Source organism: Lobosporangium transversale (assembly GCF_002105155.1).
Source record: "Lobosporangium transversale strain NRRL 3116 chromosome Unknown BCR41scaffold_1, whole genome shotgun sequence".
NCBI classification, from domain to species: Eukaryota; Fungi; Mortierellomycota; class Mortierellomycetes; order Mortierellales; family Mortierellaceae; genus Lobosporangium; species Lobosporangium transversale.
Genome location: NW_019028979.1, coordinates 1,341,623 through 1,369,511, shown reverse-complemented (window position 1 = coordinate 1,369,511; position 27,889 = coordinate 1,341,623). Strand labels below are relative to the sequence as shown.

The 27,889-nt window shown below is 41.5% G+C and overlaps 8 protein-coding genes across 8 annotated transcripts; 5 read left to right on the top strand and 3 right to left on the bottom strand.

Moving 5' to 3' along the window:
- Positions 1-748: 748 nt before the first annotated feature.
- On the top strand, positions 749-4,116 carry BCR41DRAFT_366675 (hypothetical protein; the record flags this gene model as incomplete). Its single annotated transcript, XM_022026236.1, has 2 exons — positions 749-1,762; positions 2,242-4,116. 2 exons carry the CDS (start codon positions 749-751, stop codon positions 4,114-4,116), a joined length of 2,889 nt encoding a protein of 962 aa, XP_021886675.1.
- Positions 4,117-4,309: 193 nt separating this feature from the next.
- Positions 4,310-8,007, bottom strand: BCR41DRAFT_382885 (hypothetical protein; the record flags this gene model as incomplete). Its single annotated transcript, XM_022027392.1, has 6 exons — positions 7,929-8,007; positions 7,757-7,813; positions 7,583-7,634; positions 7,400-7,500; positions 7,157-7,293; positions 4,310-7,025 (listed from the first exon to the last, which is right to left on the bottom strand). The coding sequence occupies exons 1-6, from the start codon at positions 7,950-7,952 to the stop codon at positions 4,310-4,312; spliced, it is 3,087 nt and encodes a 1,028-aa protein (XP_021886674.1). The 5' UTR covers positions 7,953-8,007.
- A 321-nt stretch (positions 8,008-8,328) lies between these two features.
- Positions 8,329-10,219, top strand: BCR41DRAFT_344405 (hypothetical protein). Its single transcript, XM_022022506.1, has 6 exons — positions 8,329-8,489; positions 8,661-8,821; positions 8,924-8,999; positions 9,133-9,209; positions 9,357-9,760; positions 9,894-10,219. Exons 1-6 carry the CDS (start codon positions 8,383-8,385, stop codon positions 10,071-10,073), a joined length of 1,005 nt encoding a protein of 334 aa, XP_021886673.1. The 5' UTR covers positions 8,329-8,382; the 3' UTR covers positions 10,074-10,219.
- Positions 10,220-11,299: 1,080 nt separating this feature from the next.
- Positions 11,300-12,994, top strand: BCR41DRAFT_298138 (alginate lyase-domain-containing protein; the record flags this gene model as incomplete). The annotated part of the gene is made up of 2 exons (XM_022020481.1): positions 11,300-12,063; positions 12,193-12,994. 2 exons carry the CDS (start codon positions 11,300-11,302, stop codon positions 12,992-12,994), a joined length of 1,566 nt encoding a protein of 521 aa, XP_021886672.1.
- Positions 12,995-13,155: 161 nt separating this feature from the next.
- On the top strand, positions 13,156-16,245 carry BCR41DRAFT_344403 (hypothetical protein). The gene is made up of 4 exons (XM_022022505.1): positions 13,156-14,350; positions 14,448-15,051; positions 15,163-15,364; positions 15,458-16,245. Exons 1-4 carry the CDS (start codon positions 13,246-13,248, stop codon positions 16,199-16,201), a joined length of 2,655 nt encoding a protein of 884 aa, XP_021886671.1. The 5' UTR covers positions 13,156-13,245; the 3' UTR covers positions 16,202-16,245.
- A 396-nt stretch (positions 16,246-16,641) lies between these two features.
- On the top strand, positions 16,642-17,216 carry BCR41DRAFT_9709 (hypothetical protein). The gene is made up of 3 exons (XM_022031100.1): positions 16,642-16,655; positions 16,751-16,937; positions 17,023-17,216. Exons 2-3 carry the CDS (start codon positions 16,787-16,789, stop codon positions 17,067-17,069), a joined length of 198 nt encoding a protein of 65 aa, XP_021886670.1. The 5' UTR covers positions 16,642-16,655; positions 16,751-16,786; the 3' UTR covers positions 17,070-17,216.
- A 3,199-nt stretch (positions 17,217-20,415) lies between these two features.
- On the bottom strand, positions 20,416-20,835 carry BCR41DRAFT_366670 (hypothetical protein; the record flags this gene model as incomplete). Its single annotated transcript, XM_022026235.1, has 1 exon — positions 20,416-20,835. The coding sequence occupies one exon, from the start codon at positions 20,833-20,835 to the stop codon at positions 20,416-20,418; it is 420 nt and encodes a 139-aa protein (XP_021886669.1).
- Positions 20,836-24,417: 3,582 nt separating this feature from the next.
- On the bottom strand, positions 24,418-25,303 carry BCR41DRAFT_344400 (hypothetical protein). The gene is made up of 2 exons (XM_022022504.1): positions 24,989-25,303; positions 24,418-24,875 (listed from the first exon to the last, which is right to left on the bottom strand). The coding sequence occupies exons 1-2, from the start codon at positions 25,196-25,198 to the stop codon at positions 24,627-24,629; spliced, it is 459 nt and encodes a 152-aa protein (XP_021886668.1). The 5' UTR covers positions 25,199-25,303; the 3' UTR covers positions 24,418-24,626.
- Between the last annotated feature and the right edge of the window lie 2,586 nt (positions 25,304-27,889).

Sequence of the window (27,889 nt, the reverse complement as noted above, 5' to 3'; positions counted from 1 at the left end):
TTGTCTTGCCCTGACCTCCCAAGGGTTGATTTGATCAGGCAAAAGAGATATTATCGTAAGAGGAAGAAAGCATCGCCTGAGCATTGCTATTCTGCATGACAAGAAGAAGATCTCAAGATCGGGGAAGGAAGAATACCACTGTCATGTTCATTTTGTCCTGAAACCAAAGATCAAAAAGAAAGAAAAACTTTTTTAGTCAAGATCATACGTGTTGACCCCAAAAAAGCCTTTTGTAATACATTGCCCTCTCGATTAAACATGAGATTAAAATGTTGATGAATGTGAAAATGGTTTTTGGGTCTGTCTGGCCCAAAAAACTAATTTTTTTTTTTTTTTAACCCTTTTTTTATTTTTCCCTTTTCCTCCCTTTTTTCCCTTTCTTTTTTCACATTCACATTCCATTCACATTTACATTTACATTTACCCATTCACATTCACATTCACATTCACATTCACATTCACATTCACATTCACATTCACATTCACTTTTACATTGACATTGACACATTCACCTTGACATTCCATTCTCATTCTTTCCTCTCTTTTCGGTTCATCTTACTTTACTCCTTCCTCTCTGCAACTGTTTGTTGCCTCTACTTTCCTTCTAAACCAAATGGATACCATGGATATCGACTCTCCCTCACACTCACATTCAACATTACAACCTTTCCAATCCTCTCCTCCTTCACCTTCTTCTCCTCTCCGGTCTTCCCCATCCTCGCCTTCGCCCTCACCTTCGCCCTTGCCCATGTCACTGCCCTTGCCTTCTTCTTCCCTCGCTTCACTCTCCGTTACCTCCTCTCAGAGCACTACCCCCTGCGCTGAGCAAGACCAAGACGATGTCTATGCAACCTTAGACTGCTCAGGCACAACAACCACAAGTCTAACTGGCACAAGTACACATTCAGTCAAGGACAAGGCTAAAAAATCATCCTCCTCCTCTTCTTCTTCCACTTCCACTTCCACTTCCGACATGGACCTAGACCACACTGGTATTACTTCCACTCTTACCTCTACAACAAATAATCATCAATCAATACAACAACTCTCTGATAATGATGAACAATGGGAACAGGAGCAAGAAGTAGAAGAAGAAGAAGAAGAAGAAGAAGAAGAAGAAGAAGAGCAAGAAGAGCAAGATAAAGAACAAAAACAGACATCACATGTATATAAACAAGAGTATGAACAACCCCAGAACAAGACATTAGAACAGCAGCAATACTGCCTGACAATCCCTCTGGAGCTCACTTTGCACATCTTCAGGTTCCTGACCACTCCACAGGACTTGCGGTCCGCAATCCTGGTCTGCAAACTCTGGTGCTCTTGTGGAATGGACCTTCTCTGGTCTCGCCCTTCACTTCTGAACCTTTCGCTTGTTCATAAAATCTGCTCAACACTCTCCTTGGACAGATCCCAGACCGTCTTCCCTTATGCAGACTATATCCGGAGACTAAACTTTTCAATGTTGGCACACGATCTGACAGATGAATTACTGGTACAATTCGATCGCTGTACTCGACTTGAACGATTGATGTTGCCTGGTTGTACTAAAACCACTGAGGAAGGGCTGAAACAGATCTTGAAGGTTGGGCGGGGACTGTACTCCCTTGATCTGTCCGACATCCCAGCTGTCACAGATTCAGTTTTGGAACATGTTGCAGTTCATTGCCCAAAGCTTCATACACTCTACTTGACAGGCTGTGCAGCCTTGACAGATGACTCAATCATAAAACTAGCAGCCAGTTGCCGAAGCCTAAAGCGAGTAAGTTCATCAGCATCACACTCCACGTTCATACACCCAACATATCCCTATTTAAATATAGGACATCTTTTCAATACCTACTTCTGTATCAGTCCTCTTAGTGTGCACTTGGGGGGATTTTGTTTTGTTTTCCACAATAGGCGGAAGAGTTTATATTCAAAAGCCAGGACATGGATGGAGTGGTGGAATAATACTTTTTTTTTTTTTTTTTTTTAATCGTATCGTATGATTTGGATTGGTGTCCTGAAGGAACAAATTATACCCAATCGTATTACAACTATATTATTGCTGTAGTGTGATAATTGGGATATTTCACACTCGCCTCACTGATTATTTTTATTGTTTTTATCTACATTCACGTCATAATAACACATGCTATGCATGCATCATGGGGCAACAATGATAACTCCTTTCTCCTAATTTTGCTCATGATATTTGCTTTTTTTCCTGACATAAAAACTGTCTTGTCTCCTATTTAGATCAAATTGGGCCAATGTGTTCTATTGACAGACCGATCCATCTTTGCGCTCATACAGTCCTGTCCGCAGCTCATGGAGATTGATGTCACCAATTGTAACCTTATGACCAACAACGCCATTCACATCGTCTTCAAGACCCTATCTCAAATTCGGGATATCAACATGACACTTCTCACCAACCTTACGGATCAGGCGTTTTCTTCTATTCCCATTGGATCTACATTGGCTTTGACTTCGTCATCATCACCATCGCAGGGCATATCATCCACCATTCGGTTTGAGCAGCTTCGTGTCTTGAACTTGACTTCATGTGCCCACATCACAGATGAGACTTTAGCCAGGATTATACCCGCTGCTCCCCGACTCCGCAACTTGGCTCTAACAAAATGCGATAAAATCACGGATGCGGGCGCCAGCTTAATCAAAATCCTGGGCAAGCATCTGCATTATCTGCATTTAGGTCATTGCTCAAAATTGACAGACAAGGCCATTACCACACTGACACAGCACTGCACTCGCATCCGATATCTTGATATGGCTTGCTGCTCTAAACTTACAGATGCTGCAGTCTTCGCGATGGCCCAATTACCAAAGCTTCGCAGGATTGGCTTGGTCAAATGCTCCAACATTACCGATCATGGTATTTATGCAATGTTGGTCTCCCAAGTCGTGCCCCAGACATTGGAGCGAGTGCATCTATCATATTGTGTACATCTTTCGGACACAGCTGTGGCGGCCTTGGTGAACCAATGTACAAAGTTAACCCATCTTTCTGTCACAGGAGTTCCAGCATTCATGTCTCCACGATACCAAAAATTTTGTAGAGTTCCCCCTTCAGAGTTTACAGAACATCAGCGTGAAGTCTTTTGTGTGTTTTCAGGAAAGGGAGTCCGGGAGCTTCGGCAGTATATGCAAGATCATCCAGCGATACCATCAGCAACCCTTTCAAGCATCCAGAGAAACTATAGAATCATGGGATCAACTGTCGCATCGATGGTGGTAGGAGGACAACATTCGTCTGCCATTATGGCCCATCTAGGTCTGACTTTGAGAGAGACCGAGACCCATGTCCAAAACTTGGCTGTGCAGGCTGCAGAGACAGCGGCAGCGGCAGCGACGGCATCAGGATCTGAACCAGTCGATATAACCACAATGTCGACAACAATGGAGGCAAATGATCAAGAGCAACTAGAGCAACTACAACAACAGGAGAATGAAGCATTGGAGTTGGAGCAACAGATGGAGGACTTGGAGCAGGCTGAACGCGACTATGCAGAAATGAGAAAGCTAATGAAGCAGCAGCGTCAATTACTCGATTTCCAGCGTCAGCATCTTCGACAGCATCTCCATCATCACTATACATATCCATCGCAGGAGACACTTGAAGCAGAGAGCAATCAATGTCTCTCTGGCTCTGGCTCTGGCTCTGGCTCATCATCATCATCAACTTTCAGAACGAGTGCTAGTACAGCAATGATTGAGCAATATGAAATGTCATCATTGACATTGGGCTCCCGATCACACTTGTCGACCTGTCCTTATTACCCTACTCAGCGGCATCATCGCCACGCATCGCATGTTGAGCAACAAGAGCAGGAGCAGGAGCAGGAGCAGGGGCATGAGCAAGGAAATGAGTCACCCATGCGCCTTGACGATACCTCGGAGGACAGAGAGGACATCCGCATGTCTACACCTGTCTCTATTAATCATCAGAATCAAGCCCAAGAACAAGCACAGGATCAAATACAGGAACAGACATCCGAACATAAAAGTACTCAAATTCAAGCAAGCCTTGATTCTCAAGACAAGAGCAATGCCACGGAAGGTGACCATCCTGCAGTGGCAGAGGATCTAGATGACTATATCTTGATATAGATAAGAATATTTCAAAGATGTTCAGAAGCATGACATTAAAGCTGCAACGTCGCCTAATAAAAAAAACTATAGTGCCAATATTACAAAACCTCTCACATGAACCTTATTCGTTTACAGCCATTAAAAAAAAAAAAAAAAAAAAAAAAAAAAAATGAATCAAAGAGGAAGAAAGTCTCTTGATAAACTATATATACTATACAAAAATGTTATTCAAAGCGACAGTATCATCCTTTTCGTTTCGAAGACGGATTTCATAACTATAAAACTGAGTGTCAATATAGGCCAGATGCAACAGGAACACTGATGATGCAGATGCTGACGAAGATGAAGGCGAACATAGAGGGACGACCGAGACACCAAAGAGTGGCTGTGGTGGGGGCTCCAGCCGAGGAAGATATACTTCTGGGAAGAGTACGAATCGTTCCACGGGCTTGTTGGTAGCTTTAAACTTTGGCTCATGCTCTTTGTCACGGTCATGGTCGCGGCTGTTATGCTGGCTCTTGTCATCGTTTGAATGGTCCATCCCTTCGCCCTCTGCCGCTGCCTTCTTTTTCATTCTCTTTCTTGCCTCGTTGTCTACTCCTGCTCCTGTCAGCGCGTCTCCAGTAAGCTTATGCTCCATACTGCTAATGCTACACTCTGCTACACTCCCTTTTCGCGTTGAGCCCGTGGGCAATGTTGTCGACGATGCTCCTGCTGCTGATGTAGCAGTTTCAGCTGTCAAAGTTTCTGAGCATGATGGATCGTCTAAGACCTTCAGCAACCGAAAAATGGTCACTGCGCCCTTCTGGCTGGCTGCAATGAGGACATTTAGTTCCGGGATCAGCAATATATTGAAGATGCGATCAAAATGTTCCAGGAAATGAAATCGTCGTCCGTCGGCTCTTGCAACAGCTGCACGTGCGACAGAGATAGTATAAAGAGCTGGAATCTGACCTTCTCCTCCTTCCTGGACTCCTTCCTCCTCATCATCCTGATCATCCATGTCAACATCATTATCGTGATGGTGGTGATGCGCATAAGGGTCATCGTCATCGTTGTCATCATCACTCTCACTATCACCACTATTGCTATCATCGTCCGCAGTGCCCATAAGCTCATCCATAGTATAGTCATAATACGGATCTGAATCGTAGTCGGGGTCTTCGTCTTGAAATAGGTTACTGTGCCACATCAACAGCTCATTATGGGTAATCAAGCCTTCATCAGGAGGGTCTGACTGGAGGCTTTCCAAAGAGTCTCTTGCCGATGCTAGTCTCGAGCTATATGTTTTTGTACGCCTATTTGGTGGTGGTGGATGATCTTGACTGAGGAGATAAATGTTGCGAGCTGTTGCACAGAGTAAAAGCTCTGAGGGCAATGAAGGCTGTGGTTGTGATGATGCTGGTAGCGGAGGTAATGTTAGGGTGGAATGTGAAAGTGAAGGTGACGGCATTGATAGCAGGTTTGACGTGGAGGGCGGCACAGATCTTTGGGCCGCAATAAGCTCTGATGCTGCCGTTGCTTTTGTTCCGATGCCTAATCTCCGGTTGCGATGGTTTCGGAGCTGGGAGGACAGCGATCCTTCACTAATTTGTTGTGTGCATATATAAGCTGTGAAAGCATTCGGATCTACATTGATTGCCCATTCCCGAGCTTCTATAACTTCCTGAGGCAGTGACTGATCAAGATGATCTCCTCGGCCGCCGGACGCATTATCATCAATTTTGTCCATAATAGCAATGTTTGACTCTGTGGTACGTGCTGATGACATAGACGCTTTTAGTACTTCATGTTCTGATGAGGACTCTCCTTGCTGTTGGATTGACGATCTGGCCGCTGCTGCAACGCTCGGCCTCCGGACATCTGTCCGATGGCTCCGCTGTGCAAGTACGGTTGAAGACCTAGTGCCAGCACCATCTTCTGTAGTAGTGCCACCACCATCTTCTGTATCGATACCAGTACCCTCGATATCTGCATCGTCACCTGTATCGGCAGAAACATCCGAATGTTGTATTGGCTGCAGAATCGCCTCTAGACCCCGTCGCCCGAATTCGTTTTCTAAATCATCACCCTCATCCATCGTCTCTCCTACTTCTTCTTCCTCTTGCTCTTCTACATCTCTTTCATGTCCTTCTCCTCCATCAGTACTCGTGTCCTCCCATTCATCTTCGCCTTCATCATCGTCCATCCCAAATAAGGCTGCATCTCGATCATCCATGTAATCTATTTCGTCCGCTCCATCAGCATCACCACGGCTCCTCCGAGGATCTTCATCATCACTATCAAGCTCGTCACATGAAGTATTATGTAACGGGCCAGCAAACCATCGACTCCGAACCATTCGATAATCCCTTCCAGGGGGTAATCGTCGTTGTGAAAACGCAGTGGTTGATAATGGAGAATCTCTGACATTCTGACCAGGCAATTTGCCTGGATGCAAATGGTCTTTTGGGATCTGCTTATATTCTTGTCGAGAAAGAGTCATCCAGGAGTCATCTTTATCCACAAAACAGACCCCCCAGCCCCAAAGGGGCCCTAATGATTTATGTTGGATTTGTTGTCCATCCGATAGACGCCAGGTCCTACAAGTACGATCCACTGACGCTGTAGCAAGAAAATTCCCGCAGCGTGAAAATGTGACTGAAGGAATGTTGTGTTGATGTCCACGAAGGATTTGTTGTGAGGTGTGCTCGATATGAGGTTCGAATGATGGGAGTGGAGTTGAAGTAGCTAACGAAGCTACATTTGTTAATATTGCTCCTGCTCCATTATCTGTCCTGGTTGATGAATTATCTCTGGACAATACTCGCTGAGACCAACAAGAGTCAATTCCACAATGAAACACAGTGACAGTATGAGCATTGCACGATATAGCGATCAGACGCTGCTCTGAATGAATGGCGATCCCCCATGCAGACTTCCCAACACTATGTACCGGGCAGAGTTAGGAAGGAAAAAAGAAAAAAAATAGAAAGTATGAATAAGCAAAATTCCTCGCATTTACCGATAAACTTTGAACTAAATTTAAAGAAATAAAAACTTCGATATCAAACCTCACCTCAGTAACAGTGGATCACGCCGAAGGTTCATAGTGAACCATACACAGACATCACCGGTTTCATCAGCAGTTACCAGGACCTCCTCTGTGCCAAGGTATCCAATCTTCATTACATTGATTGTTCTATCATTGACATGCTAATTACACCCAAAAACATGAACCAAAAAAAAAAAAAGGTCATTTTCTGTTTTTTTTCTCAGCTTCTTCTCAAGAAGTTCGTTCGTTTAAGTTAGTATTCTTTACATCGTTTGTGCATCTTGGGTCAGAGAGCCAATTTGAAAGAGTGGGCATTCCCGAAGGTGTGAGCGTTGAGAAATGATACACAAGAATCTTGTCACCGTTGACTATAAAGTGTCGGTTATTTAGAAAAAAAAAAATGTAGAAGACAACAGACAAAAAAAAAGTGTAAAATGGAGAGCCTCATACCAATGTAGAGTATCCTTGGATCCTCCCTGCTAGAAGCCATTAGGTTCATTCTCTATATGCATATATATTTATTACAGTCATTATTCAATAACCTGGATCAGGCGTCATATAAGACAAAAGGGAACTTTGTTGAAAGCTTAATTTCAATTGATGACTATAAATATAAACATGTACCATTGTAGCGGGCACACCACATGCTGGGATTTGACATCCTTCTATTAAAGCCGTCACCTAATAATAATCAAATAATGAAATTAGAGACCCTTCATATTAGAAAAGATAATGCTTTGATTCTTGAGAAGAAAAGGGAAACAATAATGGTTTTTTTTTTTTTTATTTTGTTTACCACTAAAGGTCGATAGATCCCCATGGCTGAGTTGTAAAATAGAAAGAGTACCAAGAGTTTGTCAAAGAAAAAAAAAAAATCTGGGCAAAGCCAGTCGTGTGCGAGGGAAATAAAATAAAATTGAATAAAAAAAAAGGAGTGAGAGAGTGCGAGACGAAGGACAACAAAAAATATAAAAAAAAAAAAAAAAAAAAAAAAAGGAAAGTCGGTTAACGAAGTAATGAAGAAAAACGAGGTCGAGATTGTGTGGAATGTTTTGCTTCCTCTTGCAATGAAAGAATGTGGAGGGAATGAATGAAGAAAAGAAAGTGGGTGACTGCTCGGAGCGAACAGAATTTGTGCTGAGCCACAGATAGGAGCGTGGAAGACCATAGAAAACGCAAGGATACGCGACGAAACCATCTCATTCCTCCTTCAAAGCTACATCACCAACAACAAGGAAAGAGCATTCATTATGGCCGCCGCAAGAGGAACTGCAAAAACATTGAAGAAACTAGAAAAGTCTGTGGGTGACGGAAACTATTATGAGGCCCATCAGATGTACCGTACTGTAGCCAATCGGTACGTTTGTCTTCATCCTTTTTCTTTTCTCTTTACAAGTCAGGAACATGAAAAAACAGGACATCCCTTTAGTTGAAATCAAATAATAACGACCATAATTAATTCACAAGGCAAGATGTTTTCCACTACTAATATTATTCATACCCTTAACATTTTTATTTATTTTATCAGCTATGTCAAGGCTCAAAATTACAATGATGCGATCGATCTTTTGCACTCTGGAGCAATGCTTCTGTTGAAGCATAAGCAGGGCAACTCAGGAACAGACTTGGCAATATACCTTATTGATGTCTACAATCAGGCAAAGATTCCTGTCACAGAAGAATCTCGAGGTAAAAAAAAAAAAAAAAAAAAAAAAAAGGATTGCTAGTTAAGGAATTATCCTATTTTTGATGTATTAGGAATACTGACATATCCTTAACAATAATGGATAGATCGTATTTTCGATCTTGCTGACTTGATGGGACCCGAGAACACTCAACGTAGATCATTTCTCCAAGGGGCTATCAGGTAAACTATACCGCGCTGCAATTGACGACTGTTAGCTAATATTGAGTAAATTGGCAACTCCTGGAAATTGATTGTTGAATCTTTATTATTGTTATTTATCCTTCACCTTATTACAAAAAACCCTTCAATCTAGCTGGTCTGGATACAATGGAGAGTACCGGGAGGGCGATCCTCTGATTCAACACTATGTGGGATTGTTGTTCTGGAGAGGTATATTAAAGCATGAATCACACATAGCCTTTAACAGGTTTGCGAAACTATTGCATGAGCGGCATCTGACTTTTTATTGTTATTGTTATTGTTTTTTATCATTATTATCAATTACTATGACTTTATTCCAATGTGGGACGCACCCAGAAAAGGACTACGCTCAAGCAGAGGCACATCTGTTAGTAGGAACACAAGAAAGTGCAGAGGCGTTGGGACTTGCCTTGTTCGAGTGGTCAGAAATGGAACCTAGTCATGATAAGGGCGCATACCTGTTACGCGGTGTCCTTCAGGAATTATCAATGAAAAATTTACGCGATGCTAATGTTGTTTATAAAACATTTGTAGAGCGATTGCCATCAACCTATTTGGCATCAGAACAAAAGTATAACACCCCTTCAGGTTCTACCAAAACTGTGCAGACCTTCAAGTCCTCACTGCTCAATTTTACACAGCTGTTGCTCTTGTCCTGTGAAACCGGTAACCCTGCTCTCTTTAAGCAGCTTTCTGCAAAGTATAAAGGTATTCTGTCCATTGACGAGAATTTTGGCGCGGTAAGTGATTATTCACAGCAAAAAAAAAAAAAAAAAAAAAAAAAAAAAAAAAAGATGCATTGTAGTGGCAATCCCTTATGCTTCAAGTACGATATAAAACTGATAACTATTTTACATAAACAAACAAATATAGATGATGGCGACTATTGGAGAGCTGTTCTTTGGGGTTAGGGCACCAAAACAGGCTAACTTGTTAGCAGATCTAATGAGCAGTCTCTTCTCAGGACCACCAGCATCGTCGTCACGGCCAGCACTGGGCGCAGGGGCAGAAGAAGCACAGCCATCACAGCCTACTATCGAAGAAATGGACTGATTGTTCAAGCCAAGATGGTCTCTGCTCTGCCCATCTTTTTTTACGAATAGAAGATTGAAATTCTAAGTTGTGGCTATGCTAGAAACTAAAAAAAGACAATTTTGAGGATTGTTAATTGTTAATAATAAAACTACCTTTGATGAAAATCTCCTCTAACCTATCGCACACATACATGTACACATGTGAAATCCTTCATTCAAACGAACAAGCAAACAGAGAAACAAACAAGTAAAAAAAAAAAAAAAAAACGCGTAAAAGCAATGTAGCGCCTTCTAAAGCTACAAATCTCTGGTAACAAAAGTTGGTGTTTGAGTGAAGGCTCAAATGAAGTACAAGATTTGCCCTTTTATTTATTTTATTTTTTTTGCGCCCATGTTTTGTATTAAGAATAAACCACTAAACGAACTTAGGAAGGTATTAGACAGAACAATGGCCATTCTAGATCTTTTCATATCGATACGATTTTCTTAAGGTTCCTAATACTATGTATGCACATTGTCGCTATATTCATATAAAAACCTTTTAAATGTCCTTGACAGAGAGATGGATCAGCAATTTTTTTTGACAAGGTTTGATGGCAATGGGCTCTCGTTCACAAAAACATGTGTGCTTTGTGCATCTTGGTTGTTGTGGAAAATAGCTCGTGCGTGTGCGCCCATGCAGATTCATCCTGTGTCTACGCCGCGCCGACGAGCCTAGGCGCCCAAAATAACATTTGATCCCAGTAAACATACTCTACACAAATCGATCGCATCATAGGGATAAGAGGTGGATGTTTATCTCTCTTTTTCTCTACTCTCTCTGTTGCTCTCTTTGTCTTTTCTCTCTCTCCTCTCTTGTCCAGATTCCTTCTCTTCACTCCCATCCTTGTTTTTTGTTTTTTTGCAAAAATCTACAACCTTATATCTAATAATTTTGCCAATAGAGACAACAATCAATCAAACATGGTTCACTTACGAGGAACCAGTAAGAGGTGGCTTACTGTACTGCTAGGCCTCTGTCTCTTCTATACCCTTTATGTTCTTACCCCACACACTAATACTGCTCTTAACCGCGTCAACAATGAAAACTGGCGAGGCAATGGCGGTACACAAGAGCAACAAGAAGCTTTGTTACAGAAACAAAAACTCCAACAAACAGAAGAAGCAGAACGACAACTCAAAGCAGAAGAAAAGTACAGAGAATTGTTGAAACAGAAGCAAGCCGAAAATGAAAAAGTGGATGAGATGGAAAAACAAAGGCTGAAAGAAGAGGAAGATCGGGAACGGAAGGATATAGAGGAGGTCAATAACGACAAGATCCTGTTTAATAATGAAGACGACGACGAGGAGAAAGAGAAACGTACACCGCCACAGGAAGGGAATAATAGACATCTGGTGCAACAGCCCCAAGACAACAATAAGGGAGTGCTTCAGGACGATTTGCCGACAGAGTTTGATGAGGCGTTTCTTCCGACTGCATCTAAAAAACTCCTTGAGGAAAAGATCGGTGTCAAAGCCTTGGACGACTATTTCAAGAGCAGGCCCCATATCAAGCTCGAGCGAGATGCGGCTGTTAAATATATTTTAGGCCAGGCTAATATTGCCTACCGCAACAATTCTATTTACTCAGTGGTCATCAAGCCCAAGGACAAGATCCCACCTTCAGGCGATATTCATGATTATACCTCATTGGCACGTTACTTCTGGAAGAATCCAAACACCCCCAGTGGCCTGCCGTATATCCGAATTGATGGTAAACCCAACCCAGACATGGACTTGGTATGGGATTATCGGCTTTTGAGAAAAGTCTTTAGGGACTGCTACTATATGGGACAGGCATATTTTTGGACAGGCGAGGAGCGCTATGCTGAAAAGGTTGTATTCAGAGTCAAGCAGTGGTTCCTAGACGAAGAAACCTACATGAATCCTAATATCAAGTATGGCAGTTTGATCTTTGGCAACAATCTCGGACGTGCTCAAGGTGTCCTTGACATGTTCAAAGTCTATGGGTAATGCCTCTCTCTACACTCTCTCTATACTTTCTCTACCAATTTCCTTCTATTTTTTTTTTTTTCTATAATCGCGAGTGACTTTTGTTAACATGCTTCTTTCCTTACTTTTACACATTTTTGTTTTAGAATGTTTGATGCACTCAAGGCAATCGAAGGATCCAAGGCCATGCATTCAGAGCCCACATTGATTCCTAGGCTCCAGACCTGGTTCAAGTCCTATATAAGTTGGTTAGACGAGTCGTTCGAAGCTAATCAGGAGAAGAATGCTAAAAATAACCATGGCACCTACTTCTCAGTTCAATACGTCTCTATTCTCGAATTCTTGGGCCGTAATGAAGACGCCAGAGCTTTGATGGAGGAAGCTAAAGAGAAAAGAGTTGGACCTCAAATCCGCAAGGATGGTGCACAGCCCCACGAAACTTTCCGACCTATCAGTTTCTTTTATTCGACCTTTAACTTACAAGGATTGATGCTGTTGGCCATCCAGGCATCTACATACGATGTGGATCTGTGGCATCATAGGGGGCCCGTTATTCAAAGTACGATCAGAATCACCTCCAAAAAGAGCGTCACTATTGAGAGCGGAGGAGGCACAATAGAAGATGCGATCCGATATTTGTCTGAGTATGCAGTCAGGGATCCATCCGAGTGGCCCTATTTTGACTCAGGCACTCGAAACCTAAAAGATGTACTTAAAATGGCCAAGATGGCTAGTGTTGTCTATGGGCAGAACCATTGGCAGGTACCGATCGAGAACTTGGAGGCCAAGATTGACGAGGAAATCCCTGGCGAGGGGACTGGTGGGGAGGGGGCCGGGGCTGGAAGTGGCAACACACACAGCACAACGGTTGATGAAGGGGATCCCAACAGCTTTATCTGTGAGCTAGGTATCTTAAGCAAGGGTCGGTTATGGCATTGCTACAAATAAACTGTATATATTTCATAATAAATAATAAATTGATTTAGGAGAATGTGACTGCATTAAAGTGGCTTGACAATTTACTTTGTCCATTGGACCCAAACAACAATCTTAAAAAAAAAAGTCAGGGCCTACACAGACCACAGAGGACGAACCTTTTTTTTTTTTTTTTTTTTTACTTCAGTTGCTGCACCTTCCTCACTCTCTCTTTCCCCTCCTCTTTCTATTTTAGCCGGAAAGAAAAGAAGAATACATTTAACATGAGTTCATCATCAGCTTTACAGCTTTGGAAGGAGTACCGCATTCCTTTGGTCTGCATGGCCTTTGCCATTGCAACTCTTTCCATTATTCTCTCCAACAAAGAAAAGGTCAATTCAAACACCAACAACACTAATGAAGACAAGGAGAATAACAGCGACTCTAAAAGGGATAAGGATGCTAGTGAGAATAAAGAACCACCTAACGAGGTTGAGGGGATCGTTCAGGATATGGAACATGACCCCACTATCCCAACTCTCTCTCCCGCTGCCGTTTCTAGAGTAATGGATCATGCCACGGCCGAGCAAAAGCCCTACAGACATCAGGGGCTCAAGAAGGAAGAGTTCCGAAAACTACCCAAAGTGATTCGTAAGAAACCCAAGAATAAAAAGCAAGCTGATCCGGTCACTACTTCTGCCTCTGCTCCAATCGTTACCTCTTCGACTGTCGACGGTTGTTGTGGAGGCAAGAACAAACCTGCAGGCGATACCTCAACCGGATGCTGCGGTGGGAAATATAAGAATGAAAATAACCACAACAACACTATGGTAGATGATGATGGCAATATCATCACTGCTTCTGTTCCTACTAGCACTGTCTCCAATGGCTGTGGTGGTCATGCTTGTGCCTGTTCATCGACAAATGGATTTGCTCCGACAGCCCCTGCTAAGATTGATCCTTTGCTGCTTCCTATGCTCACAGAACCCATGAAAGTATTTTATTCGACCATCACTGGGACAGCAAAGCTCTTTGCTCAAGAACTAGCACAATCTGTTGCCTCACGAGGCCTTCCGGAGCCCAAGTTGATCGATATTGTGGACTATGATACCGAGGATTTCTTGAGTGAATCTTCATTGTGCATCTTTATTCTATCGACTTATAACGTGGAGGGTCCTAACGACTGGTTTTTGAAGTGGCTTGAGGATACACGATTCGATTGGCGTGTGGAGCGAGAATCACTCAAGAAGCTCAAGTTCTCCGTCTTTGGTTTGGGTGATTCAGCTTATGGTGATGAGTTCTGTAACGGTCCCCGATCTGCAGATAAATGGCTTGGACAGCTAGGTGCTCAACGTGTCTGGCCTTTTGGTGAAGGAGACAAGAATGGAGGTAAGGAATTCAAAAAAAAAATAAAATAAAATAAAATAAAAAGATTGTCAAGGAGATACAATAGTATCGTATACTGATATTAATTACTCCTTTATAGATCAGGGTGGCGCATTCAAACAGTGGAATGACGCTCTTCTGGAATCACTCTTGGATCCAAATCAGAGCCATGTTCACGAAGCTTATTTCTCATCAGACGAGGAGGATGGCGCATCAGCCTCAGAACATGATGATGACGGAGAGTTTGATGAAGATGGCCAAGCTGTGAAGAAAACCAAGGAGGAAAAGCTGGGGTTACCAACAATTGATGGAGGCAGTACTTCAGAAGGTGACATGGTTGATGTAGAGGATATGGGCAACGTGGCTCGCAAGATCAGGCAAGCCAAGGAAGATAAGGCTCTGGATGAGGAAGCTTATGCGAATCAGAAAGTTCGTGCAAAGCGTATGATTGGTGAGACCAAGGATGGTAGAGCAATCAAGCCCCGAGAGGTGCGTGAGATGGTCAGCCCTCTGCTGTACAAATCATTAACCAAGCAAGGGTACAAAATTATTGGGACCCACTCTGGTGTCAAGATCTGCCGCTGGACTAAGGCTGCACTGAGAGGTCGCGGATTCTGCTATAAGCACTCGTTCTATGGTATTCAGTCTCATCTCTGCATGGAAACCACCCCCTCTTTAGCATGCGCCAACAAATGTGTCTTCTGGTACTTTTCTTTGTTTTATGCATTTTAAATGCTCTGCTGAGATGGTACATTATCTTTACATATATTAATGCTAACTCTATTTTCTTTTACTACTTATCATACTTGATGTAGCTGGAGACATCATACTAATCCTGTTGGTACAGAGTGGAGATGGAAGGTCGATGACCCAGAGTTCATTTTGGAAGGCGCATTGGAAAACCACTATGGAATGCTAAAGCAGCTCAAGGGCGTTCCTGGTGTCCGCGCTGACCGTTTTGTTGAGGCCACTCAGGTCAAGCACTGCGCCCTGTCTTTAGTTGGCGAGCCTATTTTCGTAAGTCTTGGGAACATGCAAGACTATAGATTCATACTATCCGTCTAAATTATCGTGGACTCGGACTAACAAATTTTTTTTTTACATGTATAGTACCCCCATATCAATGAATTCGTCAAGTTGCTACACAAGAAGCGCATTTCATCGTTCCTGGTGACAAACGCTCAGTTCCCCGATGCTATTGCTAGTATGGACCCAGTAACCCAGTTGTATGTCAGTGTCGATGCCTCTACAAAAGAATCGCTGAAGAAAATTGACCGGCCTCTATTCCGTGACTTTTGGGAACGATTCCTCGACAGTTTGGATGCTCTGGGCAGGAAGGGTCAGCGTACAGTCTACAGATTGACGCTGGTCAAGGATTTCAATACGGATGAAATTGCCAACTATGTTGAGCTGATCCGTCGTGGTCAGCCTGATTTCATTGAGATCAAGGGAGTAACTTATTGTGGTTATGGAGGTGCATCTGGTTTGACAATGGCTAATGTTCCCTATCATACAGAAGTTGTTCGGTTTGTGGAGCTGATTCAAGAGCAATTGGGCGCTGGTTATGAGATTGCGGCAGAGCACGCTCATTCTTGTTCTATATTGGTCGCCTCGACCAAATTCAAAAAGGATGGAAAGTGGTATACACATATCGACTATGACAAATTCTTTGATTTGGTCGAGTCTGGGGAAAAGTTCACCAGTCTGGATTACATGGCAGAAACACCATCATGGGCATATTTTGGTGCACCAGAAGGAGGCTTTGATCCTGAAGAGACGCGATATTTCAGAAAGTCAAAAGAACAACGCAAGGCTGAGAGAGAGCGTCAGCAAGAAGTAGAAATGCAAGCTTAGTTAGCGTCATATAATTGCCCATTAAACAATATCTTGTAGCTGTATATGAAAATGAGCGATTTGTTTTCGTTTTAGATTCTTGCCTCTGTCTTTGTGTTGGACAACAGCATGCAACAATTATCCCGCTTGGAGGAGAGAGCTACCTCAATAATATCACCTGAATAGATGTCCATTGTCAAGGATATTTCCTTATTTGCGATATGATGACCCTTCGTTCTTTTTTTAAATACAAATTAAGTGGTATGATCTTTTACCATGACAACATTGCGCATTGCATTTCAGTACAAACTTCCGCCGAAACTGATACCTTTATGCGGTTAAATGCCTAGCATTCAGTGTCAAAGCGGCGTGTGTGATATTTAAGACAGAGGAGCGGCGTATAAACAACTCTCTCTCCGGAGCTAAAAATACGCCTAAGAATGAAGGGCGCCTTCAATTGACTCCTTTTACATGTGTCCTTTTTTTTCAAAAAAAAAAAAAAAAAAAAAAAAAAAAACACTCAATGAACCCATTTACTTCTTTTCTTCATTTCTTTTTTTTTTTTTTTTTTTTTTTTTTTTCAAAAAGAATAGATAACAAAAAAAAATGCATACCACACTCTCTTCTATTATCTGCTCTGTTGCTTTGATAATCGCCGTGATGGCATCCACCACATCTGCTTATGAGCTGTGGTACAAGATTTGCGATACAGAGGGCATCCCTGTTGAACCTTTGCGCAAAAAAATGATCCCTGGAGGTTAGTTAAGCTGAAAGGCTCATTTTCATTTTTCCAAGAGAAATGGATGGTCTATTCTTGCTGACCTCTTTTTTAAAATAAAAAAAAAATCCTTTTAGATACTTGCGTTCCCTTACTTTCTGTGGACGATAACATTTGCGTAATTCAGCCTCATGGTCCAACAGGTTGCAAGCGTTACTTGGACAAGCGCTGTCGCCACAAAGGCATCTCACCAGTCGGATCTATCTACTGCGTTGAGCCATAAAAGCAATCTAGGGAGAGACTGCTTCCAAGCATAACATTTATTAAAATGGAGGATGCCATAGCTTAGTAGTTGCCCTGTATTGTATGTAGCTTTTTTTTTTTTTTTTAAACTTCTTCCCAAAGTTCCCGCAAAAAACCGCCTTGGAATGTTATCTGTGAAGGCCATCTTCCTAATAAAACAACGCCAGTAGCTTTTTAGGGAGAAATTTAAGCCAAGTATGATAGTAATGAATGCTGCTTTCCTATCACAACCATCTTCTTTGGAAACCAAGCTTGAATTGACCAAACCTCCCTTCCCTTCTCTTCTTGACAGCTCTTGTAAAAAAAAGAAAAAAAAAAAAAAATCACACATAAACTCCAACAAGAGCAATCCATATGCTTTCCCTGCTAACTAACACCGCTGCTTCGATGGCTATCATGGTAGCATCCACCACATCTGATTATGAGCTATAGTGTAGAGCTTTTAGTCTAGGCAGCCCTTTACATAGAAAGGGACAAGCAATAATTGTAACGAACTAGATTGCGACAGCCAAGCCTCATATTTATCTCACTCTTTTCACCATTCTTATTCTTTTCCTTTTAATAAAAACATAATAGCTGGCCAAGTCGAATAACATGACGACTTAAGCTTATTATCCGAGAGCCAGGACCATATATGTCCCACCCTATACCCACCCTTTTGTCTTTAGTTTTACTATTTTTCCTGGCTCACTATCAAGAAGATGCAGATCCAACTTGGTAGCAGAGCAGATTTATATAGTTTATTTCTTTTATTTAAGGGTAGTTTTCTGAAAAGTTCGCTAAATTAGGCAATAAAAGAAGATAACACATATATGGTCCTGGCTCGATGGATAATGGTCATTGGGGACCCACTTTGGCGAGCTGCTTTGCCGCCATTCAAATCCTAATCATCATGTCATCCCCCTCGCTCAATCATTCTCTTCGTGCCTCCCTAACTACTGTAAATAATCACGGCCGGACGAATTTTGAGGGCTGTCCTGTAATAATTCTGCTTGGTCAATCCTTTATCAATCTTTACAACAGCTCGAATCCCAGCTTTAGCCGAAGATGGGAAAGCTGTAGGGCATTGGTGCTCCGGCACTAGGAGCGGCATTGGCAATGAATCCTGAAGGAATATGGAACCAGACAGGAACCAGTGCGAGTCCTATCCCTCTTGGTGCAGAAATGCAATTTGGGGCTCAAAGGTTGAGCAATTGTTCCCATAAATATATACCCTTAGAGAGGCTCCTCTGCTATATGCATGTACGCGTCCTTGTTTCTAAGAGGAAAAGGAGCTGCTTATACACTTCATAGCCATGTCAGCCTGCTGAGGGCGTTTCATGAAGTATATTTGAACCTGGCGGTCAATGGCTTGGCCACTTTAGTAGAGTCGTCACCAAAAGTCCTCTAGCACCCCGCCAGTGGACTGCAAGTCGTGTCTTTAGTTAATTTACTTCACTATTACTCTCGGGTCTTACTCTTAGTCATGACTTCGTAATGAAATTATCAACTTTCAGTTTGACAGATTTACAAGGTGAATGTATTTTGACTTCTCTTTTTTCCACTAAAATCTACTTTCCGCCATACCTCCAGGAGCCTTTACTTACGAGCAACATTCCACAACGCTTAGCATTTATTATGACGGAGTCCTTTACGGAAAAGGTGCAAAGTGCCCAGACCTTACTTCGACAAGGGAAGCCAACAACTGAAATTGTCAGGGAACTTAGTATCTCTACTTTATCGGCACTAAGGATCAGGAACCGTGACAAGGAAAATATTCCTGAAACCAGAATGGGCAGACCTCCATTGGTTTCCTATTACCAAGAGGGCAGTTGCACGCAAGCTTGCTACAGGAACACTTGGATCCATTTAGGAAGTTCAGCAGTACATCAAATCGAGTGAGGGAGTGCGCATCAGTATAGAAGCTACTCTACGTTATGTGAGATTAGGAGGCTTGAAGAACTCTATCCACTTAATCAAGCCTAGGCTGACAAAAAAACAAAATGACCCTCATTTACCTTAACTGGAGCGTAGGGGCAACCACAAGGAGCTACTTGAAACTCTGGGCCCTTAAAAGGCAAAACACACCATAGGCTACCAGACGGGACTTGAGAGAACTGAGATGTAAGCAGTGCTCCTATTCGATTCGAACACATCGAATTCGAATGGGTTCGAATGCATTCGAGTCGAAAACGAATCATGGTAAGTTCGAACCGGTTCGAATAAGCCCTAGCCTGGATCGACTCGAATGACGCGAATGGTTCGAATGACGCGAATGGTTCGAATAGGAGCACTGGATGTAAGGACATCGAGAGGAACCTCCATTTGTCATTCAATGAAGTACCAATATTTGACATTCATTGATATGGTAATAAAAGAGGTATTGATGGTGGGTGAATCCACTAGGGAGCTTTGTTGTAGACATTCAAGATCAGAAGAGGAAATGAGAGGGAGAAGGAGAATGTCAGCACTTCAAAATTATTGAATGCAACATTTAGAGATATTGGGCGCAGTCATCTCCAAAGGATCAAAGTTTGATTTTGTCCTCCCATCAATTAACTGTTTTTCTCTCTACTCACGACTATCCCTTTGACCAATTGAGTGTGCTATTTTACCAACCAACTGAGCCAAGTGGCTTACCAATTTCGCTTAACTTTCAAACCAAATTCGCTTAAGTTTTATTCAACTGTAATATCAACCCAGAAGTTCACCTCTGAGTGCTATTGACATGTTCCTATTGACCTCACGCATCCACCCACAGCACATTGAGGGGATAATATTTCGAAGGCTTGCCTCAACGTGCTCTGTTAACATTTCTTGCTTATCTAATTCTTGGATCCCTACATGGGCCTTAACATGACCAAAGACCCATTCAACCGTATTGAAGTGAGGGGTATATGGGGGTAGGAACAAGAGGGTATGACCATGGCCTTCAATTATTTTTTTGATCTCTAGGCTTTTATGGAACTTGACATTATCCATTAGTATTATCATTGGCGCTTGGAGGCTTGGGAACAGCTTGGTATTGAGGAATTCAAGAAACTTTTCTGAATTATAGGAGCCAAGTCCGGCATTAGAAGTAATTATTCCTTCTCGACCAACTGTTACCAAAAGAGACAGGTTGCGGCCACGATTTATAGGCCTAATCTTTACTGCTCTTTTCCCTTGTAGGGCTCGCCCAAAGCGGCGCATCAAATGAAGGTCAAACCCAGCTTCATCAAGGAACACGGCATCACTAATGGATATGCCGCTTTCCATGGCGTTTTGGCCCCAAGACGCACGTTCGGAGCTTGAGAGTATACTTGGCCTGTTTCCTAACTGCACGCGAGACACAAGAGATGGATACGGGGGGGTTATTTTGGAAATATCTGTTCAGTTCTTGGTGTAATTCGCGAATCGGTTTATCAGGATGAGCATCAAGCTGCTCCTTGATCCATGAAATGTGCTTGTCATTGAGAACTGGGAGGCGGTTCCCACCACGCGGCTTGTTATCAAATAATCCATCTTTTTCAAACTTGCGGGCAATGGACCGAATTGTAGACTGGGGAAAGCCATAACGGCGGGCAGTCTCGGCAAAAGTTAAATGTTCATTGTAGACAGATTCAATAATCTTCTGGCGCTGAACTGCGTCAATTTTGTTGTAAGTGCGTGGCATATTGTGTCTGTGAGAAGAGTGTGAATAAGGTGTATGTGTTGAAGGATGTATCCATTGAATGGTGTATATGTTGAGTGTGTGTAGATATATATAAAAATGATTTAAAAGTGAACACATTTGGTTGACATGTTAAGTGAAATTGGGCGAATCTTCTAGAAACCTAATTTCCTAAAAATATAAGCACACTTAACTGACCAAAGGGATACTATTATTTTTCGTCCAGTGGAGTTTTTGTCGTTCTTTTAAACGCTAGTTTCTGTTCAATTATGACGGAAATTCTCTTTTTCAACCCCATTTGAATTGTATGCGCTAATTTTCCTTAGGATTGAGTTTGTCGTGATAATATAAGGTTGTTTGCAATATATACTACACTATGTTATTGATTCGGTTAAATGCCCCATCATCTTCACAAGCATGGTCTATCAAGCTATTCCGTAATCTCAAAGTGCATCTATCGCAATCCTACTCTCCAACTAAACATTGAACCTTCTGTGATATCACTTTCGTCAACTGCCGTAAACGAGAGTTACATGATCATCACCACTAATGCATCAAAAATTATGTACTCTTCTTACAAGGGATACATTAGTATAGGTATGTCTGTATTTGGGCTCAAAGTTTTTTAAAAAAAAATATTCTTTGTTTTTTTTAACAGCTACAACTAGGGGCAAGGCTATGAAGATTAATGTCAGCCGCCTTGTCACAAGCGCCTTGGGCATTTTGAGTACCTCAGCTATCTTGAGTACCTTGCTTTTTTCTTCTGTTCTTATTATTATTACATATTACTACTATTATATACTATTATGTTACATATTATTACATTCTTTTTATGTTGCTTTTTGGTCATCTTTTTTTTTCTTTTTTCTTTTTTCTTTTTTGTTCTTTTTTGTGTTTTAAGAATTTTTTTGGTTTTTTGGTTTTTTTTTTTTTTTTTTTTTTTTTTTTTTTTTTTTTAGAGGGGGCTTCTCTGCTTTTTATGTGTTCGGCATCGACCAGCACGTATCGTCGGGTTTGGGGAAGGCTGGTCCTAAGCTCGACCAGAAGAGAGGCCAGGGGTCTGGGTGTCTGTTGAAGGGCGCAGTGGCTCTTACTGTGGTTGTGGTGACTGGGAAGGAAGAGAGAGACAGACAGAAATAAAGGAGAAAATAAGTTGGGATCATAGACGGTTAACATGTAGTGGGAGCTGGGACTTTTTTCAAGTACGAGTGGATCTGTTTTTTTTTTTTTTTTTTTTTTTTTTTTTTTGTGGAAGAGTACCTACCTTTCATTTTCGTCAAAGAGGTTGATGAATAATGAAAAAAAAAAAAAAAAAAAAAAAAAAAGAGAAAAAGTGGATAGATGACATCCTTTTAAATGTTCGTTTTCAGAAGCGTTCCGGGGCCAAGAGGCTCTATAATTATATCGGCTTAATACGGATGAAAGAGAAGGGGAAGGATGAAGGGAAAAGGGGCTGAGTGAGGATCAAGTGCGCGTTTGTTTCATTTTGTCTCTCCTGTTGGTGGCAAAAATTAAGCTTAAATTGACAGCGAATAGCAGCAGATGCATGGAATCAATGCCACTCATTATCCGCCTCTCTTGGCACGCTCCTTAGCGTAGCCTTTGGTACACCTTAGTACCAAAAGGAGGAGAGGCCTCTCACGGATAAGAATCAGGCTTTTAACCTTGAAAGAATCACATGTCAATCTAACTGTCCTGTTCTCAAAGAACTAATGCGCGAGTCATGCATACTATCATGATATCATGAATTATGCATTTCCCTTCAGATGGCGGTGCTTTGCGATAAAGTGAAGAGGCCCATTTAGACAATGAGGAATCAGTGTGCAGTGTGATGCGGCTGGAATAAAAAGTACAAAGGTGAGGGAAGCCCATAACATTAGCACAGTGATATTACATTCATGTTCGCAGGCAGCGAGACCATCTTGGCAATGCTAACCAACTTTGCTTCTTTATTCCCTTTGGCTTTTCCTCCTCCCTGGTAAGGGGAGGAGTGCTACCATGGGAGCTTTGGCTTCAATATCCATCTGCCCTTTCCCATGAAGAGACTAACTGTGGTTTCTCTTTCTTTTATTTCTTTCCTTCATTTCTTTTTTCTGGCCCTGGTGACCTGGCAGCAAATCGAAAGGAGTAAAAGAGCTAAAAAGGACTAAAAAGGATTGTGAAATTAAGTAATATTGGGCCGAATTCAATGCGAAGAAAGAGTAAAATATGAAGAAAGATATTTTAATTCAGTACGATATAAAGAATAATATTCAAGATAATACAGCACAATAAATATAAACGTAAATTAATATTTTTTACATTGCCATGTATATGCCATATTCATTCATTATCTCTCGCTCCAAAGTCATGACCAGTGCTAAGCCATACCATTCTCTAAGTGCCTGCCTCCCCTCTCTTCGCGAATGGAGGTTAATTTATGAAGTAGGTCACTCAGATGTCTACTTAAAAAAAAAAAAAAAAAAAAAAAAAAAAAATTATTGAGTGTGTCTGAATAAGAACACGAATAAAAGCACCATTACTTCTTTATTATTATTTTTTTACTTCCTTCCTTTGACCAGATTACTATTATTTAACGATAGTCACTTGCTTCACAACATACCCTGGGACAGGTTCAGTATGCTCCAGTAGCTACCGCTATCGCCTTATTAACAGTATATGTGTGCATTTTGAACGGTCAATGGAGTAAGTAACCGAGGTCTTCATTGAAAAAGAGCTCTTTGGTGTCACCTTGATAAGGTTATAAGCTTTCTAATGAATGAAGCTTCATGGCTTAATAAGAGCCAACTTTATCTAAGCACGAGCCACACTTAACCGCGCTAGTAGCGCATGGAATGCGACAATGCTAGTACAAACAAACAAACAAAACAAATACAAGGTATTCGCACGTTGATTAATCTTCATGACGCATTTACTCTAATATCAGATCCCTTATTGTTATTTGCTTGTCATATGTGATTTTGCACACTACACTAGTGCTCATTCCTTTCAAACAACGGCGCCATAGAAGTACCAAGTCTCCTCATATGGCAGCTAGACTTTTTTAAAAGCAGGTTAGTTTCGTTATTTGCAGCACTTCTTTCATCTCCCCTTTTCCATGCTTACAGGAGTCGTGAAGAAAGGAAAACAAAAGAAATATCTTTCCTTTTTAATATGTTGATTTCTCTTTTTTTGGGCGCTTCTAGAAAATAAAAATAAAAGTAAGTGTAAAAGAAGTCAAGCTGAGGGAGTTACTAAGATAGGAACAAGAACAATGTCGCCTTCACACAAACGGGCCTTTAGTTAAGATCTGGATTCTGACATGCGCAAGATGTATATCAGTGTAAGTGAACAACAAAGTAATGTATCTCTCTCATTGAGCATGCTTCGCTCGTTAGCACCTGCTGTCTGACCATGGCTTGGCTGTCGCAACTAGATTGACGTCAACATTTGGATATTGACAAAAAATAACAAAAATAAATAAATAAACGCCAATACTGGATCGCACTGTGGTGCTCCTGGGCTCGGCTATAAACCGGAGCTTTCCCCTCCAATCAACCTATCTACTCGGCTAATGATTATTCATTCGATCCATAAAGCAGTAGAGGCAAATTAAGTTTTTTTTGATTTATTTCAATGCAAGGAATAAATACAAAAGAAAGATATAAAGATGTGAATAAACAAATATTGATAGGTCTAAAGTAATAAAGTAAAGAATATGGGATATCCTAGACTTCGTGGCCCTGCCCCTTCTTCCTTTATGAGAGCGCAGAGGCATCATGGCCAGTGATGGAAAAGATATATTTGTTAGTACTTTACTCGTAAGCGAAGTACCAGTCACTGTTAAAGACATGATTGTTCTTGAGATTGATACGGAACCAAAGGTAGTCATGGTATCCACGCCACTTGTAGAGGAGATACTTGAAGTTGGTGGGAGGAGTCACCTGAGGGGCAGAGCGTTTCAGTTCAGCAAGGATATGTTCAGGGATCTCATCTGAAGGGCCCATGGTAGAGACAATGTCAACGGAGGAGACACTAGGGCGACCGAAAGCCTCAGCCAGTTTCTTTGGAATAAGAGACCCAATAATAGGAAAAAAGGGTGAAACACTATTCATTAACGATCTGAAAAAAATAAAAAATAAAAAATAAAAAAAATTGCGTAAAAAGCTTTTCATACCTTCATGACCTGATGCTTCTCGCCATTGTAGGCATCGACAGCTTTGTTATATTCGCCGCCATCAAAGTGACCCTTGATCTTGCGCAGTTTCTGAAAGGTTTTTCCAAGAGCACGGATCTCGTCATTGGGAATGACAGCAGCAGAGACTGTGGATAGGAGGCCGAAGAAAATAACGCTCAAGGCGATGAAGAAAATACTAGAACGAAACATTTTGTTGGGTAGATACCTGAAATTTGCTAGAGGCGATTGTTTTGGTGATGATAACAAATAAATAAGGAAAGGAAGGAATGGGTGAGGGACATCGGTGCTTTTATACTAAAAAAAAAAAAAAAAAAAAAAAATTGTGCATGAATAATTCAAGTTTGGAGATCAATGGCGTAGAAGACAAGGAATGGAATAATCTTAAAGACGTGGGAAGTGACACAATACAAAGGCTTGGCCGCGATTTCAATCAATAATACCAGGATATGAGCAAAGGGATAAGGAAAGAGAGCTGCGATGTGGAATAATGGCATGCAGGCTTAAAGAGAGTGAATGAACAAATTAAAGAATATGCATTTTCTCCCATTCACAATGTGTAATAAATTATTCATAGCTTAATACAAAAAGCAAGCGGTGTTCTATTTTTTATTTTTATTTTTTATTTAGGCCCGGGCCTGTAGACTTAATGTGTGGTGTAGGAGCGGACATTGCAGCAGGAAATAGATAAAGGTAACATCTTGGCACTTTGTACTTGTTCATTACGTATTACGCAGGTGTACGCATAATAATTTGGCCAAACGCGTCCGTCTGGAAATGTGAATTCAGCTTCATTTTTGATTCTCAGAACTTCATGACGCGACCATAAGAGAAAAAAGGTACTCGTAAACTGCACATGGTCTCTTTTGAACAATACTTTTCGCTTTTACTTGCTCTTACTCTTATCATATAGATGGCCTCTCTTTTTTTCTTTTTTTTTTTTTCTTACGTTGGAAAGGATCGATGGCCCTACAGCCTTACTTCCTGAAGAGCCACACGTTAATTGGATCATCCAATGGATATCATTTTCGCAGACAATGGCAATCTTTCTTTTTTTTTTTTTTTTTATTTCCTTCTCATTGGGCCGCCAACAGCAAGAGGGCTGGGGCCAAGGGCAAGCAAACAGAAGAATGAATATTATCCTAACATTCTTGGATGAACAGGAATTATAACCCGGCATCATGCCAAATGTAAGACACTTGATTTGTTGTCTGATGTTCCCTTATAGCCCCATCATTCGTGCGTGTAGTTACCTGAATGCGTACACAACACAGGGTTATGCTGCGCTGATAGTCTCAGTTACTTCGTTTTTCTCGATTATTGCATCGGAATTGCATCGGAGCCAAGGCAGGGCTCCTTCTTAAAACATGATCCGATGACCATCCCAAGGATTCCTTCAGTTTAATGGCATCGGAGTAGGAAGATTTCTATACAAAGTTGGTTGCTTTCTATATAAAGTTACCTGCTGCCATACATCAAAAGAATAAATAAAATGCACGGATCTATTGTTTTTCGCTCTGAACGCCAACACTCCAGACCCCGCCCTTGTTCCCATGACAGTGCTGTGTGCCTTGACTAAGTTTATTTTTAATGTGGAAATAATAATTCATTCTCCGAAGGATGGTTGCACAAAGAAACAAAGAAAGAAAAGAAAACATGTCTATACTGCTCAAGGCTTTCTAATTTTGCTCACTCGTGGGAACATTGCGCGATTGGATTTGTCTGCACCTTCTATCAAATATTTGATGTGATACAAGAGGTTTATTACAGGCCTTGTCAAGCTGGATGAACGAGACGCAAATTTGATGGCTCACAACCGACGTCCAGACAAACCTAGAACGAACTTTAAAGTTTAGAGAAAGCTGATACCAGCCAATACTCAGACAACCATCTCAATCTCATTTCGTATTTCGATCTCTACCTTTTTGAGGTCTAGCACATCGAGATCACAATGAGCTAATTACAATACCGTAGCTTTAGCTGCTTGGAAAGAAGCTGAACTAGGTTCATAGTGCAGTATGAAGACGCGACAACGTTCCAGCGGCTGCTTGATGGGAAGTCAAATTGTATCCATTGTAGTGCATACAGGAAGTGCTTACTGATTAAAACAGTCAAAAACAAGCGCAATGCGGCGTCGCATCCAACTCTACAGTCGAGTAGCAGCTCAAAGTTCAGTTGAAATCCTATGGTAACTATGAGCTCTCCTTCTCACTGCATCTATCAATGACTCATACACTAGCCGGCTAGCTTCATTTGTTTTCTTCCCTTGGACAAAAGCATAGCTACTAGAGATGCCACCAAATTCATCACCAAATGTTTTTTTTTAAAAAAAAAAAAAAAAAAAAAAAAAAAAAGAATATAAACAAAAAGTACTACAGGAGACCTACTGGAGATCAAATTCAATGGTACGCACAATGAAAGAAGGAAAGACTTCTCAATAACTGTTCACTTAGTGGCTTCGTCACCGAAACTTTATGTCTTTGCCTTTGTGCGTCGGAGCACCGGCCATCAGCTTTAGTAAAACATCTAATAAATTCTACACGGCCTCGTGGGTCCTCGTTATAAAAAAAAAGGTTCTTATTTCTTAACCTGCCAGCAATAGATCACGTCAGAAAGGCGGACTTTAAGCACCAACGACGACGGCCAGGATCTATGAAACCATAGATATAAGGACCCTCACCGTTTGTGCAGTAAAAACTGTTTATTGCTTATGTTATCTGGGACATTGTTATAAAAAAAAGAAATAAAAAAAATAACCTCCCAACCTACTTCCTAATACTGGCTGCGCATGTGGCAGGGTCACACGAGAGACCGTATCGATTTTAGGTCAAAAGACCACCTTTTCCTTATTAAAGAACTTTTACTTCTTTTCTTTTTCTTTTT